This window comes from Drosophila kikkawai, chromosome 3R, assembly GCF_030179895.1.
Source record: "Drosophila kikkawai strain 14028-0561.14 chromosome 3R, DkikHiC1v2, whole genome shotgun sequence".
Lineage (NCBI taxonomy): Eukaryota > Metazoa > Arthropoda > Insecta > Diptera > Drosophilidae > Drosophila > Drosophila kikkawai.
In genome coordinates this window covers 16,527,441-16,546,062 of record NC_091731.1, presented here as the reverse complement: position 1 = coordinate 16,546,062, position 18,622 = coordinate 16,527,441, and the positions used below count along the sequence as shown (strand labels likewise).

Here is an 18,622-nt window from a genome sequence, read left to right as displayed (position 1 = left end):
GCAAATTATTTATCTTATTATATTTCCTGACATAATTAATTGTCTTTGCTGACTTTCCCATCACTATAAAAAACAATCAACAAATTGATTTTGAATTTATACTTTATTTATTGTCCACTTCGGAACGTTTTAGTCGGTACTTAGGACAATTGGTAAATGTATCAAGTCGAATATTTAAACCGTAAATGTTTGATGGATGTAGAAAAGCAGTAAATATATATGGTATATATATAGATTTTGGCACTCAATAAGTTCGATTCGATCAATTTTGGATGGTACGCGGCGAGTGTACAAATCTTCGCAATGAAAGCTCTCTAAAACTAAACGACGGACTCGGGATCCAGCCTAAAAATCTCGTATAAGCCTTAGTCTTGAACACTTAAGTTACTTGTTACTTGGGTTTGTTAATACGTAAATAAGACACTACTTCTCCACTAGAACAGATGTTCGTCCAGCAGGTCCTCCTCGGCCTCTGCCACTTGAGCCCTTGCGGCTGCCACCTGATGCACTTGGGCAGTCACATCCAGCGTCTCTGCCTCTTCCTCAGCCTCAGCCTCTGTCTCAGCCTCAACCTCATGTTCCTGCTCCTCAACGTGCTCGGAGAGGGGGCCGCAGAGCGATCCAAAGGTATCCAGACTCCGGCCCGTGTGGTCAGTGTCCAGGGAACCGTACGATCTATACATATGCATATCCAGGCCAGAGTCCTCCATTCCGTGAGCCGGAGCTGTCCCAATGAGGGTGCTGAAGCCCGGAAACTTTGGTAAGTGAATGCGCTGCAGGACCACCGCGTGGTTACTGCCCAGGGTCTGCTGACTGCCAGCCAATGTGGCAAAACTGAAGGAGGGTGGAACTGCAAGGGGAGTAATATTTATATTTATAAATTATTATTAAAAAATAAATTTGTTTAGCTATACTAAAAACATTAAGTAAATAATTCTGATTTTCTAGGTTTGTAGAAATAATTGTAATAATTGTAATATTTGTACCACTCAATATAATGAAATATAATGTATACTAAAAGAAAATAAAGGTAATAATATTAATAAACTTTCCTGTATTTTTACTATTTATTATTAATCATAAAAGTACATTTTACAATCAGGGATTTATTACCCATTATTTATTTCCACAATTGTATGTTTCAACGTCAATGTCAACAGGTGCTTTCTGATTGCACAAGTATGCATTGTTTTTAAACTTGTTTACAAGATTTTTCCCTGATATTTCTGCGCAAGGTTATTAGGCTATTATCATCTGCTTAATTAAGTTTAAACAACTGTTTATGAACAACAAATTATCAGAGTGAATGGATAAAATTACTGAAGTTTCTTAAGAATGAAGCATAAAACATGTACTCTTGCACCAGTTGTGGGGCAATTATAAAATAAACACCTGGCATTTAAAAAATATTTTTAATTTTTATACCCAGACACAGGATTTCTAAAGTAATATTAACATATTAAAATAAAAATATTATTTATGATGAAAAACTGAAAACTTACGGCAACTATCGTAGCTCGGCGGCTCATCATCATCGAGGGCCTGGTGCGGTTCATCGGTTGTCGTGGCAGCCGCCTCTGCAGCTGTTTCCTCCTCCACCGTTGGCGGTCGCGGAGTAACCCGCTCGATTAATCGCTGCCTCTCCGGCGTGGTCGTTCGCCGCGCCGGTTGATGGGTGTGCACCGAGTTGCGGAGATGCTGCAGAGAGGTGGTGCCCACAATAATGGGCACCGAGAGGTCCGTGTCATAGTGGAAGCAACCTGTCTTCAACTTCACCTGGAGCGTGTAGTGAATAAACACAATGTAGTTGGGATTAAGCGTGGATCGTGGCGTGTCCATGGGCACACAGATGCTGGACTCGTACTGCCGCTTGGACAGACGCAGGGTACGATCCGCAATCAGCTCCTTGACCAGTGTCTTGGTATAGAAATTCCGCTTGACGGGATTCCGCGACAGGAAGACAAAGTGCTGTTTAATGGACACCTCCACAGCATTAATGTCGTAGTGCGGCGACTGGTTGTCCACCTCCAAGCGGAAGGGCACCTCCTGCAACGGAGTGAATCCAGAGGCGGGCAGGGCCAGGGTGGAACTGATGGGGCCCGAAATGCAGGGCCAATGACAGAGATACTTGATGTTTTCATCCTTAACGGGAAGCTAATGGAGGGAAAACGATAAGAAGGTATTTCTTCAGAGACAAAAATGCATTTATTTTTATTTCCGAAAATATATCTAAAGATAATATAGATTTAGAGCGGGAACACAGGTTCCAATCCAAAAGAAAGGCCACTTATGCTCAATATATATTCCTTTTGTAAACTTCCTTACTCATCTTTCCGGGTTCCTTCCTACAAAAACACCCCTAAAAATTCCAACAAACAATGGCTACTCACCGTAAACTCTGGGTTGTAGTTGAGGTCCAGCGTCTGCACCACGTTAATGGGCTTCTTGAAGACCTCGTCGAAGCCCCAGGGCTTGTCGATGGTCAGGGACAGGTGGTACGCTATATAGCCGTACGGACCCTTGCAGGTGCTGGGACAGTCCGGGGGAATTCGCAGGGTGAGCACGTAGACGTGGACGCCAGCTCGGAAGAGGGAGTTATCGAACACATTGGTGCGGGAATGTAAATATTGCTGATGGCCCGAATAATTGGCCGTCTCGCTCTTGCCGCTCATCGACCACTGAACCTTGGCCTCGCCCTCCAGGGTCACATAGACGGCTAAGGAATACCGGAAAGCACAAATTCGTATAATCCCTATAAGCGACAGGGTCTCGAGAGAGAAGTGCCAACCCACCATTGACGCGCTTCACCTTGTCCGTGCGCAGCAAAATGCGACCACTGATGTACTCGCCGCTGTTGTAGCCAGGATTCAGGCGATCCAGCTGAAAAACACAAGTTGTGGGCATGGCTGCAGCACTTCCTTCCGGTTAGGATTAAGGGCCTTTTCACCAATGCCTCTTCACTGACACTTTCATCACCTCGCAGCACAGGAGCTACCGGAGCAACCCAACTTCCACACAGCCAGACGCGCACTGAGTTCCCAGTTCCGAGTTGCGAGCTGCGAGTTGCGAGTTGTTCTTTGTCAGCCAGCATCCGACGCCATGGGGCTTTCGCTTTTCGGGGAGGAGGAGGCCATTTGGGGGCGTCCGAATCAATAAGCTGGCGCCTTGCGTCTGTGTAGCCGTCTACTGTCTGCTTCTGGTCTAATATTTCAGCGCGAAACGTTCGGAAATGGAGCAGCTTTTGGCCGTGGGTCCTTTCGGTTTCCTTTGTTTGGTTTTGGCTCTGGCTCTGGCTATGGCTATGGCTCTGGCCAAAACATAAACACACACTCACACATGGGGCATACATGAATGGGCCCGAATGCTGGGCGAGGTCAGGGGGCAATAGCTACATATATCTGCCTACATTGGATATTACCATATATCAAGCATCGATACAGCGCCTGAGCGAGAGTGTCAACAAAACACAGGACACGGACACCGAGTCGCGAACTGCGTCACAACAAGTACTCTATTTTCGGGGTGTTGGCCACAACCCTTTGGCCGCATAACGTGGCACAATTAGGGCCTCAAAATGATTTCGTCACTCACTCCATTAATCTCGCATGCATAATTGCGATAATGAGAGAAGATGGCCCGAAGGGCTGGAAATATTACAGATGGAAGCTAAATGAAATGGAATATGCCACAGGAGGGATATGAGGACCTTGCAACGGTATTTTAACTAATATTTTTGGGGTTTTCAATAGTAATCTTCATTTAAAACATTAATTTTTAGGCAATGAGGGTCTAAATAAAAGTAATTGTAATGTTTTTTGAGTTATTACCTTTTGTTAATATATGTTTCATATTGTATATTCATATTTAATTGAAGATGATTTTATACATCAAATGAAATTAATTTATTTATGAAAAGATCAACCTGCAGTTAAATCGCTTTAAAATTAAATACAAAAGATAGAAGACGAACCAAAGTTATAGGATTCTTATAAGAATATTCTATTAAGAATATTCAAACTTAATCTCGGAACATCTATATTGATTCATCAATGAATGGGAATAGGGTATAGGTATGTATATTTCTTTAAAATAATATATAACATATTATTTTCTAGTAACTTTTTGTCTCATTATTATATATGTACAATTTTGTCGCCTCAATAATGTTTCTTTAGAATCCGCGTTTCAGCGACCGCCGACTTAGTTCGATTCCATTGAATATCATGTGTATCCAGTGCTGGTCACTGGAATTCCAATCTCGACACGTGTTAGGGTAGCACTTTCTTATGAAAATATCGCAGTGCCAGTTGCACGTACGACTGTTTTCTCTTCGGACCTTTCAGTAACCTGATGCCTTCGCAGTGTTTGTTCAGCGCCAGGGCGCCAATTTCCCGGGAACAGCTTTGGGCCAGCAGTTGATTAATTGGCGAGAGCCAATCGCCATGACTCAGCGCTGAAAGGAGGCCGGAGCCCGTTTTTAATTAGGTATTAGAACCGATAAGCTGGCCGCATATAATGACTTACCCAAATTCACGAAGCAAAGGCGGGAGTACTCGATGCAGGGGAAGTGAGTAGGCGGCGCCACAGTGGCCACAAAAAGGGGCAGCCGGAGTGGTGGATCCACAAAATTATAGGCCTCTATAAAGTAGCTAATGTGAATGGGCCCGAACTGATCAGGATGGCTCATAATGGGAGCAGTCAGTGGCAGGCGGAGATCCCCTTTGAGACGGGAACACTCTGCCAACACTTTTTTCACTGTTTTGGTCCTATTCTCCGGCACAGAACTCTGGTAGGTAATGCTTTGATACAACCGGGTGAGAATATCCAAAACTCCATCCCTAGAGTCAACTTCAAAGCCCACGTTTTGGCCAGGAACAAACACACTTCGGGGTAGAGAGAGACTCAGCGTGGAGGTCTTCTTAATTTGTGGCTTGAGGTCAGCGAATTCCAGGCTCCTTCTGACCACCAAACGCTGCTCGAAAGACTTACTATGCTTGCTTCTCCTCTCGATGACCACCTTTAGGATATACTCCACACGGCCATGGGGAACACTACATGTAGCTGGCAGACTTTCAGGGAGTTGGAACTCAAACGGGCCTAGGTCCTTGGGACCAGGCGGCAAAACAAGTCGACCCACCAAGTTCTTTGTTTCATTTATGTGAACCTTGCCGCCTTTGTAATCCACTTTGGCACACTCCACCTGCCTGGCGCTGTCATTATGTTCGATTTGCGGAGGCCCCGGGTCGGACTCCCTCCAGTGAACCGTGGAGGTGCCATAAAGAGTGATATTTACGCCTGTCAAGAGAAGGAGAAAACACATGGAGATCAGTGCCATCTATTTGTAGACTCGGCTCTTATCTAATCACCTGGCGGAGAAGGTGTCCCATAAACTAATTTGCCTAATGGCATCTTTCACTTACCCTCTAATGGGAAAGGCTTTTTGCCGCCGACTGTCACAGTGAGTGAGCCCGAAATTCGCTCGCCGCAGTAATAAATGGCAGCGGCACGCGATAGATTAAATTCACAATTTATAAGCATTTTCACTCACTGGCATGGAAAATTATGGCCTTTGCCACGGAATCACATACTATTAAGTGGGCTTCCCAATAATTTGCTGCCACGCGACTCAAGTTGCGACCTCGTCGGCGAACGGCGAACAAGTGACTGCGCCAGCTTGAGGTTTTAGCCGAAGTCTGAAAATCTGTTTCCACTTGACGCGATTCTCAGCGAGAAAAATTATTGCTGTTGCCGCAGTTTTACTGCTAATTTAAACCCAAAGTCTGGCGATATAAATTTAGTTTATTGCTAAGCTTACCCGTCCCGAGATTTTCGTCTGCCGTTATCGGTATAGGATCTCCAGAGCCAACTTAAAACACTTGTTATTTAGCTTTCGGGGTATACATAATATATATCTTGCTCATTTAGCTTTATTGAATCGGATTGAATCGAATTGAAGACAGTTTAGACTTAGGAATAGACTTTTGTGATTGCTGGTTAGACTGAGTTTAAAATCAGAGGAAGTACAAAGTATAAAGAGGAGGTTATACTCAATCTAGATACAAGGATTTTTGTATATAAACTAGAGCAAAAGACACTTTTTTATATATATTTATATTTAGTTTTAGACACCTAAGGGCTAGGATGATGATGATGATGACGACGGATTGATCCAACTTGATGATAGAGTAATGTGAAATCATAGAAACTAAGTAAAATTTGGCTAATATTCGCTTGTAAATTTCTCATAGATACTTTATAAATACAATATTCAATATTGGAAAATGTTAGTTTTTGTTTTTAATTACTCTTCTTCTGGTTAAAATTGTGCAGTTTTCTTGGGAGTTTATCTTAATTATAGGGATTTGGGGAATTTAATCTACGTTTCACTACGTGGTTCGTATATATGTTTAGCCAGTGATCACTGTAGTGTGCGGCCCCTATAGAATTGTAAATTCAATTCTGCTTGCAATTTCGCTTTCCCTTAGAAAAAAACTAAAATAAAAGTAGATTGCTTTTAACTCAGGGAAGAGAAGGAGAGATAAATTAAGCTGAAGATGGCTAGAAAAAAGACTGGCTGGCCGTAAAGGAAGTACTATTCTTACTAAAATTAAATCCGCTTAGTTTAGAGAGATAGTTTATAGCTTTCTGCAAAATATATATTGTTTCCGGTTTGATTTTTATAAAAATGTCCTCGATTTACTATTTCCAATTGTCCACCTTGGCTTCAGACTTAAGAACTACTATACTTTAGCGCCTTGCTTTGAATTATCCTTTTTTTAAATATATTTTGATTACGAGTAAATATGTAATTGTTGTTTGCGGTTAACTTTTGAAGCAGCTCAGATCCTCCCATAACTCGTTCGCCTCACTTCTTTTCGCAGCTAAAGGACTCTCCGCCGGGCGTGTTCGTGTTCGTGGTGGCCTCCTCATCCAATTCCGCATCCGCCGGCACCGGAGCCGGATCCTGGCAGCCGAGGGTCAGGCGCAGCTGGGAGCTGGTCTCATCGTAGAGCGTCTCTGGATGGGGTTTTCAAGCCGGTGAGCAGGGGGAGAGCGGGGATGGTGGGGGTCGTGAATGGACGGTACAAAATGTTGCATGTTTTGGGGGCGGTAACAAGAGAACAAATTTACAAGTTAAGCACATTTTGAAAATGTTTCAGCTCGGCTTACGACTAAATTGAATAGAGAAATGCATAGTAGGAAAAGTTGAGAAAAGCTTTCAAAACGTATAAATATATATTGGTTCTTAAACGGTAATGGGTTAATATATAGCTTAGGTGTTAAAGAATGCTCTCTGACAAAGCCTCTGTAATAAATTTGATTAATATAATTTCAAATCGATAAGGGTTACAATTCTATATTAATTCAAATATTATTTAATAAAAATGTATAATTTATAAAGTAAAACAGATATGTTATTTAAAGATAAAAGGGAATAATTTAAATACTTGGAACAATTATCAAATTTGTGTGTTTTAAATTTAGGGAACAAATCTTGAATACTTTTGTTTATTATTGAATATATGCAAAATGTAATAAAACGTGCAATTAATTATGAAATACATATTCAATTATATAGTATGACGACGATATTTGAGTAAGTTATAGTAAGTAAGCAAAGAGATTTAAGTTTAAGAAGATTGTATTGCAAACAGACGGACTAAACAATCGGAAAATTACTTTTCTAGAAAGGTAAACAGCGGACTATAGTTTAAGAAGGACTGACTATATCTATATATGAAGGATCAGAGGTTCAATTGCAATTATCCTCTCATTAGTTAAGCAGACAATGGAATTGAAAATTCATTCTTTTCACTTTAAATCTCTATACTTTAACATAATAAAAGACATTGAAGAAAGATGCTCTAACTACGTTTAAGTAAAGGAATAAAATTATATAAATATATATTTTTTTTTTTAGAAAAAGCCACTCAGCCATTCAATTGATTAGTTCATTTTTCGAGTTTTTTTTTTTTTTAGCTTTTGCTTTGGTTTTTCTTTTGTAAACAATTTTTGGTAGTTTTTTGTTTTGTATTGGAGGGGTTTTATGTGTCGGATTCATTGGAATCATCACTACCGGGCGGTATGGTCGGTGTCTCATAATCGTAATAGACCGGATAACGCGGCTTAAAGGGCTCACTTGTGGTGACATCAGCCTGAGCGGACATAATGCTGCTCATGCTAACGTTTGTCAAGAACTCAGTATCATCGCTGAATTTCTCACTCAGAGCCATGGCATCTTCATATGAGGGCGGCACTGTAATATATTAATGTAACATTAAAAGAACAAAAATATATTTTTTAAGGAGGACTCACTCATGGGTATATAGTCCGGCGGATTATCGCTATCGCTGGTCACCAGTATCGCTGGCATTGCCATGGGCCTGAGGGCGGCAGTTGTTGGCGTTGATGATGGCGTGGAGCTCGTGGGCGTGGGACTGGCATTCACTATCATATTAATATTGCTATTGGTCGGCAGTAGTCCACCCACAAAGCGTCCACGATTGTTGTTGTTGTTATTGGTGATGCTGCTGAGACGTCGCTGCTGATTTGAGGCACTTGTCCGGTCCCGATCCCGATCCCGCTCGCGATCCCGATCCAGATTACGATCCCTGTCCCTATCTCGATCCCTTTGATGATGTCGCTGCTGCGTGGACATTTGTAAATTTTGACTAACTACTTGGTGCTGTTGCTGCTGGCGATTGAAGCGCAGCAGGGCCTCCGGGCCATCCATGATCGGTATACTGCCGATGGTCAGCGGAATCTTCAGCTTGAGCTTCCAGTGGAACTCCGTGGGATTGACTATGATCTTAATCGAGTAGTTAACGCTAATCGGACACGTGGGCTTCACCGAAGTGGGCGGTATCGAAGGCAGGTCCAAGTATCCACGGTACACCTTCCGCGACCATCGCAGCACGTTCCCAAACTGCTTCCTGGCGATCAGGTGCTTGTCGTAGCGGTACTCGTGCTGCGGATCATGCGACTCGTAGCTCACCTCCTGCTTCAGCTTCACCTCGCACTCGGTTATGTCGATCGAGGACTCGTTGTTGATGTACAGCACGAAGTGGATCTTCTGGCCGGGCGCATAGCCGCAGTACGGTGTCGAAAACTTCACCGTCAGCGGGCCCGTGGGACAGCAGAAGCTCCAGAAGCGCTTTCGATCGAGAATCTCCAAGGGAACCTGTGCGAGAAAAAGGAGGTTAGTGAAGTTATATTAAGAATAAGAAGCTGTTAAAGGGATTCAGAATCCTCATTATCTTCGTTCCTTACCCTGTATATGGCATCGGCGTTCAGGTCCAGCGGTTGTATCACCGTAAATGGCAGCTTGAAGACCTTGGGATATCGCGCCGGCCGTTCGATCGTCGTTATAATCTCATAGTGAATCTGGCCGTACTTGCCATCAAAGGACGTGGGCAGGTTGTCGGGCAGAATGACATGAAAGGTATACGAGTACTCGCCGGCCGGCCAGTCGATGCTCGAGTTGTTGGCGCAGGAGCCGAGCACGTAGGACCGCGAGGACAGGTACGATCGGTAGGCACGACACATGGCGCGCTCACTGTCGCGCGGATATCCCTTTTTTATCCAGCGTATCTTGGCATAGCCGCTGACAGTGACGTGGATGCCTGCAAGAATATTAAAATAATCAGGAAAAATAATGATTGCCAAATTGAAACCAAAGCTTTGGATAGAGTATACACTAGAAATAAAACGGGCATATCAAGTAACCGGTAGCCTAATATCTCATTCTGTTATAGCGGTTCTCGAATGTCTATTTTCAGAAAAAAAAACATCGACCTTTTAAAAATTTTGTTTAAATGTTTGGTAAGATCCAGCCAAGTACCCATGGGCGTCTTAAAAGGGAGATAGATATATGGTTTGAACATTATTAAATTAAAATGCACACTTTATCAACTAAATTTAATAATTAAACATTTACAACGGTCTTTCTTTGTTAAAAAGTATTTTTTCAAGTTAATCTACATTTAAATTATTTTATATATTTTTCCCTTATATTTCTATTAAATTTCAAAATGGGTATTAGACTTTTTCCCCCAGTGCATTAGCAAAATGCAACCATACACGTATTCGCCACGCCTTTAACGAGTTCATGGATAACTAAAAATGGCGGCATGCCAAGAGGAGCACAACAATAGTGGAATATTTCACGGTGACAGCTCAACAACCATAAATTGTGTGGAGCGGGGACGCCAGAAACAAGGATTAATTGCAGGGACCCTGTAAAATGGCGTCGCTATCCGTGGGGAGATACATTTTAATAATGCCATTAGCCCGGGTCCTTCGTGCATTTGCAATGCAACCAAAATGCCGAACCGCAAATGCCAAGTGACCGCATCACTCATACGCCCCGTGAGTCATGGGCTTCGTAGTATTTTCCGTAGTATACATTCAGGGGCGGGGATGGAAATATTGGGCAAATGGCTTACCTTTGATGCGCTTCGTTGCGTCGACGCTGAGATCAACAACGCCGGATAGCTCCTGTCCGGCATAGTAGACACCTTGTGGATTATTATCAAATGATATAAGGCACTCAATGGGCATATATTGCTATATAGTTGCCGTGTGTGTGTGTGTGTGTGTCTGGGTGAGTGTTGGCGTCTGTGTGTGTGTTCGGGTTACTTTGAACTGTGCAAAAAGCAGGCCACAGTTTTTGTATAAAATATCACTTTTCCCTTGTCGGCTGGAGACGATGAATCGAAGTGTTTGGGAAATGGGCTGCTGGTTCGTTCATTTGCTATATATTTTTATCCTCGCTATTCGCTATTCGCCATCAAGCCTGGATTTGCATTTCGCCTTTGTCGCACTGCATTTTCTAGGCACCCCGTGGCCCACACACATGCACACGGAAAATTTGTGAGCGTTTTGGCACAAACACACACCGACCGACCGTCCGACCTCCAAAATATTTCTTTCCTTCTTGCCGTAACCTACTTTTTAGCACGCACGCACGCAAACACTTGGAGGCGGTTATGGGAAATTCGTAAATAATATTCGCAACATTAACACGGGTGAGGAATATTAATTATTTCAGCCGTTTTTGCGTTCCTCCTCTGCTGTCTGTCGTCTGTCTCAGCCCCTTGGTCCTTTGTCGTCCGCCTTCCGCTACAATTTCTGGCTTGAGGCTCCGCTCGTTCGTTCTCTTGTCGGTTCGCTTCACAGCCGCAAACACGTCCAGCAGCCGTTCGTGTCGGATTTGCTCTATCCGCATGCCATCATCGTCGCTGGGGTCCAAGCCCCCAGCCGAGCGCAGGATATATACGCTGCTCGCACGAAGCCGACAGGACTCGCAGCTTAAGCGGCCATAAAAACAACAACCCCCAGAGAGCGAGAGAGAAAGAAGGCCGCTCAACGGAGAGTCACGCACACGTGCTTGGCTTGTTTGTTTTTCTATACTTTTTTTTTATTTTGTCATTTTGGCAGGTCCTTTTCTTACAATGGCAGAGTTGACAGGGCTGTATTTATAATTTAGCTATTGGCTTTAATTGTTTAATTTGTTTTTATTATTTTGGGCCAGCAAGGACAAACTTTTGGGAACTTTTATAATTTAAAAAAAAAGGATAAAACGGAAGTACAAAATTTTAAGGATTTCCTAACTGGAAATTCGATTCTGTAATGCCAGACTGTGCGAGAAAGTTCCCGCCTAAGGTTAATTTTCCGACTCCCCCAGATTCCTTGGCGCTCTTTAATGTCATCAAGCTGCTTGTGCAGCTACGATTCTCAGAAAAAAGACACAAAACTCTCAAAAATTAAAAAGCTTATAAAGTGCCCATGACCGTTAGCAAACAAGCGTTGCCATTTTTTCACTATCTATGATTCAAGCCGTTAATTCAAAGTCTTGAACTGTTTTATAAGGGAGTTTTCTATATTATACACCTTTATAAGAGGTTGTAATCAAGGTTATCCCCCTAGATTAGGGGGTTTCAATTTCTGCCAACGGTCCGTATAGAATTAGAAATTAATTTTTAGGAGCTCTGAAGAGCCGCCCCCAAAAAGTTATCGAAAGCTGCCCAGCTCCGGCCGAGGGCCCCACAAAGGTTATCGAAAGCTGCCCAGTTCTGGCGATTGACATTGCCAAAAACAGAACACAAAATTAAGCTGCGAAAGATAACGATTTGGCGAGAAGATAAGCCTGTAAAAGTACGTGTTTTTGTTGATTTTACAAGGGTCATTAATCAACATCCTAAAAACCCTCAACACTAGTGAAATTCCTGCAGGCTGTGCGCAAAATGAGCCAATCTTCCCCAGAAGTTCATCTTTCAGGTGAGTTTTAATCATTTTAATATTTGCCTTTATGTATCAAGTTTTTTATTATGATACAAAAGCCCTGCGCCTCAAGTACCATGACCGCAAGGATGCCTTCCTGGAGGACAATATAAGCGTAAAAAATCCTTTTTGCGTATTCCGCGATTGGCTGGACCTAGCCCTTAAGACGCCGGAGATCCTGGAGCCTAATGCCGCTGCCCTGGCCACCGTGAGTGCTGATGGCAAACCATCCAATCGCTTTGTCCTGGTAAAGGATGCCACCGCCGACGGCTTCACCTTCTTCACCAACTATGGCAGTCGCAAGGCAGCGGATATTGCCGCCAATCCCAATGTGGCCATATCCTTTTACTGGCTGCCGCTGAGGCGGAGTGTGCGCATCGAGGGCGTGGCTGAGAAGATTTCCCGCGAGGATTCCCTCAAGTACTTCCACCAGCGGCCAAGAGCCAGTCAAATTGGTGCAGCTGCCAGTCCGCAAAGTCAACAGATTCCGTCCCGGAGCTACTTGGATGAAGTGGAGGCTGGGATCAAGGAGAAGTTGGGCGCCAACGGGGAGGTGCCCCTGCCCAATTGGGGCGGCTACCTGGTGCGTCCAGACCTCATAGAGTTCTGGCAGGGACAGACCGATCGTCTGCACGATCGCATTCGCTTCCGACGCGGTGCTGGAGTGGAGTCGGAAATCGATGGCAAGCATGTCCATAAGGGAGAAGATGGCTGGATATACGAGCGATTGGCTCCTTAGGCTGGGGAATTATTAAGCTTGTAACAGATGTCTTCCAAATGTTGTTTCGCAGGGCGAAAAGTTAAAGATTGCTTTTAATATTTAAGAGATTATAATAAAGGAGTTTGTTTGCGTTTACCAAGTTCCATGTTGTTCTTTAATTAACAACTACAAATTGGCACATAAAGAGCTTATGCGATGAATTTCTTGTTCGTGTTTTAACATTAATCATTTTTTTTAATCACGAGGCTTTCACTCATCTCTAAAAAGTTAATGTTGATAAGCAGAACGCGCATTGAGATAATGCTATTACATTAGACATTATCCGGAATTAATATTAATAAAAACAGTTTAAACCTCAAAGCTATGTCGACAACCGAAGAATTCACATTTCGCCGAGCTAATGCTGAAGATATAAAGGATGTGCTGGCCATGATACAGGTTTGAGCAACAATTTTCCCATAAAAAAAACTAACTTAAAAGTCGAGAAATCTATATTTAGGAGCTAGCTGACTTTGAAAAAATGAGCAATGGTCCTCAGCTTACAGAAGAAGGTATAGTTTTACAGTTTTAAAAAGAAAATATAAGTTTTATTAAATATAAAAACAGATCTTAAGCGTGATGCCGGACTAACTGGTGACCAGGAGTGCTGTGAAGTCTATGTCCTCACAGATAATGCCACAAAGTAAGTCAGAAAACCACTTGGTAAGCTTCAAATAAATATATTTATATCACCTTTCCAGCCAGGCCATTGGCTACTCCATTTGCTACAAGGCTTACTCCACCTGGCAGGGTCGCTACTTCTTTGTCGAAGACATTTACGTGCGCCCAGAGCACCGAAAGCGAGGCGCCGGCAAACGAATCTTCCTGGAGGTGTCCGCCCGGGCCGTGGAGCTTAAGTGCCCGCGTCTTGAGTTCAATGTGCTGGAGTGGAATCCCGCTCGCAAGTTTTACGAAAGCCTTGGGGCAGTGGACTTGACCGCCAAGGAGGGCTGGCACTACTACCGCGTGGAGGAGCAACAACTGGCCAAATTGGCCCAGGATCTGGCTTCATCCAAGTCTTGATTTTTCATTTTTACTAGAGTTAACACTACAAGTTAAATAATACTTAAAGCCAAAGCTTATAGATGCTATATAATTTTATGTTTAATTTTTGGCTTCTCACTGATCCCCGGCTACACTGGCTATGACATGGATCTGCATGCTTTTTGTGGAGTTGTAGACTTGTCCGGGCGGAAACGGATGAACCTTGGAGTGAGCATCCGTCTTGCTTTTACCGCCGGCGGTATATTTGGACAACCGAATGCTGGGCATCGGAAGAAAGCCGGTACTCAAGGGCATCACATCCAGCGATATGGAATGACTGTCAACGTCCTTCATGGACACGACACCTAAAAATGTTGGAAAAACATTGTTACTAGTGGAAATAAAACTAGGATCAAGATGTTTAGAAGCTAGGCAAATTTTTGTTCTGGTAGCTGGTAACGTGTGCGTTCGAATCAAAAGCCAGAAAAGTTAACAAGAATATTACATGATGAGGATTAGGTGTGAGGCATGCATTCCAGCAAATCTACTTTGTTAAAGCTATCTACGTGTGTCCTATACCAGTGACTCACCCATATCTTTAAAGCAAAGAAGTAAATCGTGTGTAGAAAAATCAGAATTAAATCATAAGCAGACAGGCAACAAAGTTGACTAGGAAATCAATCACTTACCCGCCGAGCGGCCGCACACGGCCCAGAGATTCTGGTCGTTGAGCACCTCGTACATGAGATCCGTGTAGGGATTCTCATGGACCTTAGTTATCTTCAGGTTCATATTGCACACCGTGCGCAGGCGGCACAGCTCGTTCGGCTCCAGCTGAGCCTGGAGCTTGAAGAGGGTTGTGTAATCCACCAGATCGAAGGCACAGCCATACGTCCTCCAGACCTCCGGCTGCGTTAATGTGGCGTACTTAATCACAAAGTGCACTTTAACGATTGGCAACTCATGCTCCGTCTTGAGGGGCTCCACCTGGATTTCATACAAGTACGTGACAGTCAGAGATTTGTAGATTTCCTGCCAGGATTTAAAAAAAAAGGAGCCATTAGCAGCGGTTAAACCTATTTGTTAGTTTTACCTACAATTGGCTGTTGTGTTGCGGGATTCAAGTCCAGTAACTGGACACCGGGAACATCGCACTTGACCTTGGCTTGCTGCAGCAGTAAATGAGCATCCAGACCCTTCATGATCACCTGCAGGAACTTCTGGGTGCCGCAAGTGTGCAGGCGGCAGGTGGCCTCCATGGCAGGCTGAAACTCGACTGGTATCGTCAGTTCCGTGCGTGACCAAGGACAGCTAAGAGCAATGTGATGCTCATGGTGCTTGGACACCTTCCGACCGGGCATATCTGTGAGAACCTCCAGAGGAATGCTGCGCTCCTCGAACGATTTGAAGTTCTGCAGCGGCACCTGAAGTAGGCTCTCAAACGAGGAATCATCATTGGCATTGGCCGTATCGAGAGGTAGTGCCTGGCGTATCCGTAGATTCTTCGAGCAGCGCAGCGAGATCTTGGCATCGGGCGGAAAGATGAAACTGCCACCGGAAACATTTAGGCTAATGGGTTGAACAATGCCCGCTATGAGAGTTTTAAACTCCAGCGAGGCACTGGCCGGCTTCGTGCTAATCTCGAAGCTGGGAGGAGCAAAAGGCAGTTGCTCGGACAGGAACTCCAAGCTGGACATGCTGACACAGAGCTGGGGAATACAAAGGAAATATTCAAATACTTTTGACCAAAAGAAAAGTTAACTCAACCAACCTGCTTGAATTGCCAGCTACCCACTCGAGTGGCCTTTGCCCTCAGCTCGATGAAATTGATACCCGGCTGCAGGGCAATGTTCTCTGCCTGCACAAAGTTGGTAAAGTCTGCTTGGACACTGGGCGACAGCTTCCGCTTGGTGCTGCTGGTGCGGCGCACTGGTTGCTTGCTCTTGGGCATGTCGCAAGCCACAGAGGCCGAGTGCAAACGGTTGTCCTGTTTGTATACGAGCTGCAGGGACACCTTCAAGCGCGATGTTGACTCTTTTACCTTGACCGACACCGGCTGAGCTGTGGTGGTCAGGGAGACATTTTCCATGGCCAACTCCAGAGGAGCCGCTTGCAACTCGTAGCAGAGCTTGATATTTTCGGCCACAATTCCGCGCGGATAGAGACTCTCCACTTTTAGTTGCACTACAATGTGATCGTCCTGTATTATCGGTGTCTTATTGAGGACCTCAATGTCCATGATGCGAAAATGATCCTCCAAGACACAGAAATTGGCATTCTCCATGGACGGCTGAGCCGAAAGCGTTGTTTTGAGAGTTTTTAGCGACTTGAGAAACTCGTCAAAATAGAAAGTTCGTACCAGAGTCTCCAGCTCCATGCAGCAGGAGATGGAACTGCATGTCTTGGTATAGGCCAACGAGTCGCCCATCTTCCGGTAGCAGTTGGCCAGTTCCAGCAGCGTCTGGGAGCTCAGCATATGCCAGTTCTCGGCCTTCAGTTCTCGCAGAAGATCCGTAAAGAATCCAACCGCCTTGTGTGGCTCATTCAAAGCACAGTAGAAGTTACCCAAATCCAGGCCTACCAACCGCGCCGATCGTAAACGGGCCACATGCTTGTAGGTGCTAATGGCCAGCTCCGCCAGCTCCAGGTACAGCTTCTGGAAAGCCTGATTGGAGCCCAGTGCCTCCTTTAGTTGCTCCGCTGCCGATTTCTTTGGTTTCCGGTTGGGCGAACGCTCTCGCAACTGCGGAGTGGCCTGGAGAAATTGCTGCTGCTCCGGCGGGGCGTCTCCAATGCCCGACGACAGCTGCACCACGATGTGTAGCTGCTCTGAGCTTGGCGTGCAGCCCGGCAGAAGTCCACACAGCTTACCCAGTTCATAGAGCTTGTCCTTGGCCAAGTTCCAGATGGGAGCACAGTGCTGGAAACAGGTAACCTCGTTGGGCTCCATGGCCTGTTCGCACAGCTGTAATACCTCCAGGGCACAGACAAACTCCCAGCAGCAGAGGGCTCCCTCCTGGCACTCCAGCTTGATGAACTCCACCTCTCGCAACGTAGAGAAGAGAAAGCTAAGCAGCCTCTTGGCAATCTCCGGGATGTCGTTACAGGTGAGCAGCAGATACGCCTGCCGCTCGAACAGATAGTTGCGGAACTCCAGCAGGGAAACACCCTCGTCGCGAATCTTTGTCCTCATCTCAAACCTGTCCGGCCTGGACAGGCAAATGCCATGAAAGGCGTCCAAGGGCCGCCGAAAGTGACTCGGCCATGGCTGCTTCTCATTGAGACCCGTGTGGGTGACATACTGCGAGAACATGGCGTCCAGTTCATCATACTGTATCAGGGCTTCGGTGGGCAGTTCCAGCTTCTCAAAAATCAGGGCCAGGTCCTCCTGCATGAAGAAGTACTGGCGGAAGTCCCAGCCATCGTGATTCCGCTTCTCGCGCTTGCTCCGTATAAGTTCCTCGTACTTTACTATGTTGCGATTGTAGCTGGCAAGCATCAGGAAGCGGATGCGCTGCACCAGGCAGCGGAATGACTCTGTCGACTTTTGTTCAAATTTGGCTGGGTTCAGAACGGAAATGCAACGATCATCATTTTTACTGCCAAAGTCCAGACGAATCTTATCCAACACCGTGGTGCGCGGCATAAAGTTCTTGGTCTTTCGCATGTCCAGGGTCTCTACCAGCAGAATCATCCAGTCCGAGATGCCATAGCTGGTCAACAGCTTTAGCCAAGTATCGATCTCTTCCCTAATGGTGGCCTTGTATGTGTCCACATCCTGCCAACAGTTGGAAGGAAATGAGCAATTGAACTTTATGGGCAGAAGTAACCTTTCTTACATTGCATTCTGTTACGAAGATGTGCAGTATTGGGTGCTCCAAAATGCTCCAGTCACCCTGCTTGTACTTCTCCAGGGCAGCCACATTGAACTGTTGGGTCTGGGCCTCCAAACGGACATGTTTTGTGGGGCGTTGGAAGGTGCGTCGCCACTCGCAGGTGTCCAGGGGGATGGCATTTAGGATTTGCGACTCCAGCGACCGGAAAAGGGGACACGAGCCGGAATCTAGTGGAAAATAACATTACAACGATTTCTTTAACAATTATTTATAGCTTACATGTAATTATGGGCTTTATCTGCATGTTTTCCCTTATTTTTGTTTACTTTTCATTGGCTATAGAAAGCAGCCCCAACAATCACGGAAACAACAACAACAAACAACAAATCGATATCGATTGCACTTTCGATCTAGCTATATCTAGCTAGATCTAGCTAGCAACAAATTGTTTTTATTTTTAGAAGCTTATTACAATTTATGTAAATTTATAATAAACGTAGCTTAATCACTGACAAATTTTAACGTTATTCTTTTATTGAGTTATCAACAGGTGTTTTTTAGCAGCCCTGGGCATGGACGTAGCCAGAAATGGTTTTAGGAGGGGGTTATTACTTTCTCGTAGCCTCATTTACTATATATAAAACATTCAATTATTATTATGAATTAATGTATTTTATGTATTACAATTGCTTCTTTATTTATTATACAATTAATACATTGCGGGGGTGTCAGTAACCCCGGAACCCTGTCGCTCCACCTC

General features: G+C 44.6%; 6 protein-coding genes across 8 annotated transcripts; 2 read left to right on the top strand and 4 right to left on the bottom strand.

Moving 5' to 3' along the window:
• Positions 1-166: 166 nt before the first annotated feature.
• On the bottom strand, positions 167-3,333 carry LOC108083997 (arrestin domain-containing protein 3). 2 transcript variants are annotated; one of them, XM_017180010.2, is made up of 4 exons: positions 2,793-3,333; positions 2,391-2,716; positions 1,503-2,154; positions 167-850 (listed from the first exon to the last, which is right to left on the bottom strand). In XM_017180010.2, the coding sequence occupies exons 1-4, from the start codon at positions 2,902-2,904 to the stop codon at positions 435-437; spliced, it is 1,506 nt and encodes a 501-aa protein (XP_017035499.1). In that variant the 5' UTR covers positions 2,905-3,333; the 3' UTR covers positions 167-434. The 2 variants fall into 2 exon arrangements, with proteins under 2 accessions (XP_017035499.1, XP_070143156.1); XM_070287055.1 differs by having other exon boundaries at positions 2,789-2,835.
• Positions 3,334-4,060: 727 nt separating this feature from the next.
• On the bottom strand, positions 4,061-5,710 carry LOC108084089 (arrestin domain-containing protein 1). Of its 2 annotated transcripts, none has more exons than XM_017180113.3 (3): positions 5,421-5,710; positions 4,525-5,295; positions 4,061-4,453 (listed from the first exon to the last, which is right to left on the bottom strand). In XM_017180113.3, the coding sequence occupies exons 1-3, from the start codon at positions 5,536-5,538 to the stop codon at positions 4,269-4,271; spliced, it is 1,074 nt and encodes a 357-aa protein (XP_017035602.1). In that variant the 5' UTR covers positions 5,539-5,710; the 3' UTR covers positions 4,061-4,268. The 2 variants fall into 2 exon arrangements, with proteins under 2 accessions (XP_017035602.1, XP_070142379.1); XM_070286278.1 differs by having other exon boundaries at positions 5,367-5,424.
• Positions 5,711-6,119: 409 nt separating this feature from the next.
• LOC108084310 (arrestin domain-containing protein 17) lies at positions 6,120-11,444 on the bottom strand. The gene is made up of 4 exons (XM_017180474.3): positions 10,446-11,444; positions 9,271-9,623; positions 8,317-9,181; positions 6,120-8,257 (listed from the first exon to the last, which is right to left on the bottom strand). The coding sequence occupies exons 1-4, from the start codon at positions 10,558-10,560 to the stop codon at positions 8,046-8,048; spliced, it is 1,545 nt and encodes a 514-aa protein (XP_017035963.1). The 5' UTR covers positions 10,561-11,444; the 3' UTR covers positions 6,120-8,045.
• A 586-nt stretch (positions 11,445-12,030) lies between these two features.
• sgll (sugarlethal) lies at positions 12,031-13,142 on the top strand. The gene is made up of 3 exons (XM_017180476.3): positions 12,031-12,156; positions 12,220-12,279; positions 12,342-13,142. Coding segments are annotated over exons 1-3 (741 nt in total). The 5' UTR covers positions 12,031-12,155; the 3' UTR covers positions 13,022-13,142.
• Positions 13,143-13,255: 113 nt separating this feature from the next.
• Positions 13,256-14,138, top strand: LOC108084254 (thialysine N-epsilon-acetyltransferase). The gene is made up of 4 exons (XM_017180396.3): positions 13,256-13,441; positions 13,503-13,554; positions 13,610-13,685; positions 13,744-14,138. The coding sequence occupies exons 1-4, from the start codon at positions 13,367-13,369 to the stop codon at positions 14,063-14,065; spliced, it is 525 nt and encodes a 174-aa protein (XP_017035885.1). The 5' UTR covers positions 13,256-13,366; the 3' UTR covers positions 14,066-14,138.
• Positions 14,129-18,365, bottom strand: SIDL (SIDL trafficking protein particle complex subunit 10). Its single transcript, XM_017180395.3, has 6 exons — positions 18,142-18,365; positions 17,866-18,089; positions 15,798-17,804; positions 15,124-15,735; positions 14,716-15,058; positions 14,129-14,391 (listed from the first exon to the last, which is right to left on the bottom strand). The coding sequence occupies exons 1-6, from the start codon at positions 18,164-18,166 to the stop codon at positions 14,162-14,164; spliced, it is 3,441 nt and encodes a 1,146-aa protein (XP_017035884.1). The 5' UTR covers positions 18,167-18,365; the 3' UTR covers positions 14,129-14,161.
• Between the last annotated feature and the right edge of the window lie 257 nt (positions 18,366-18,622).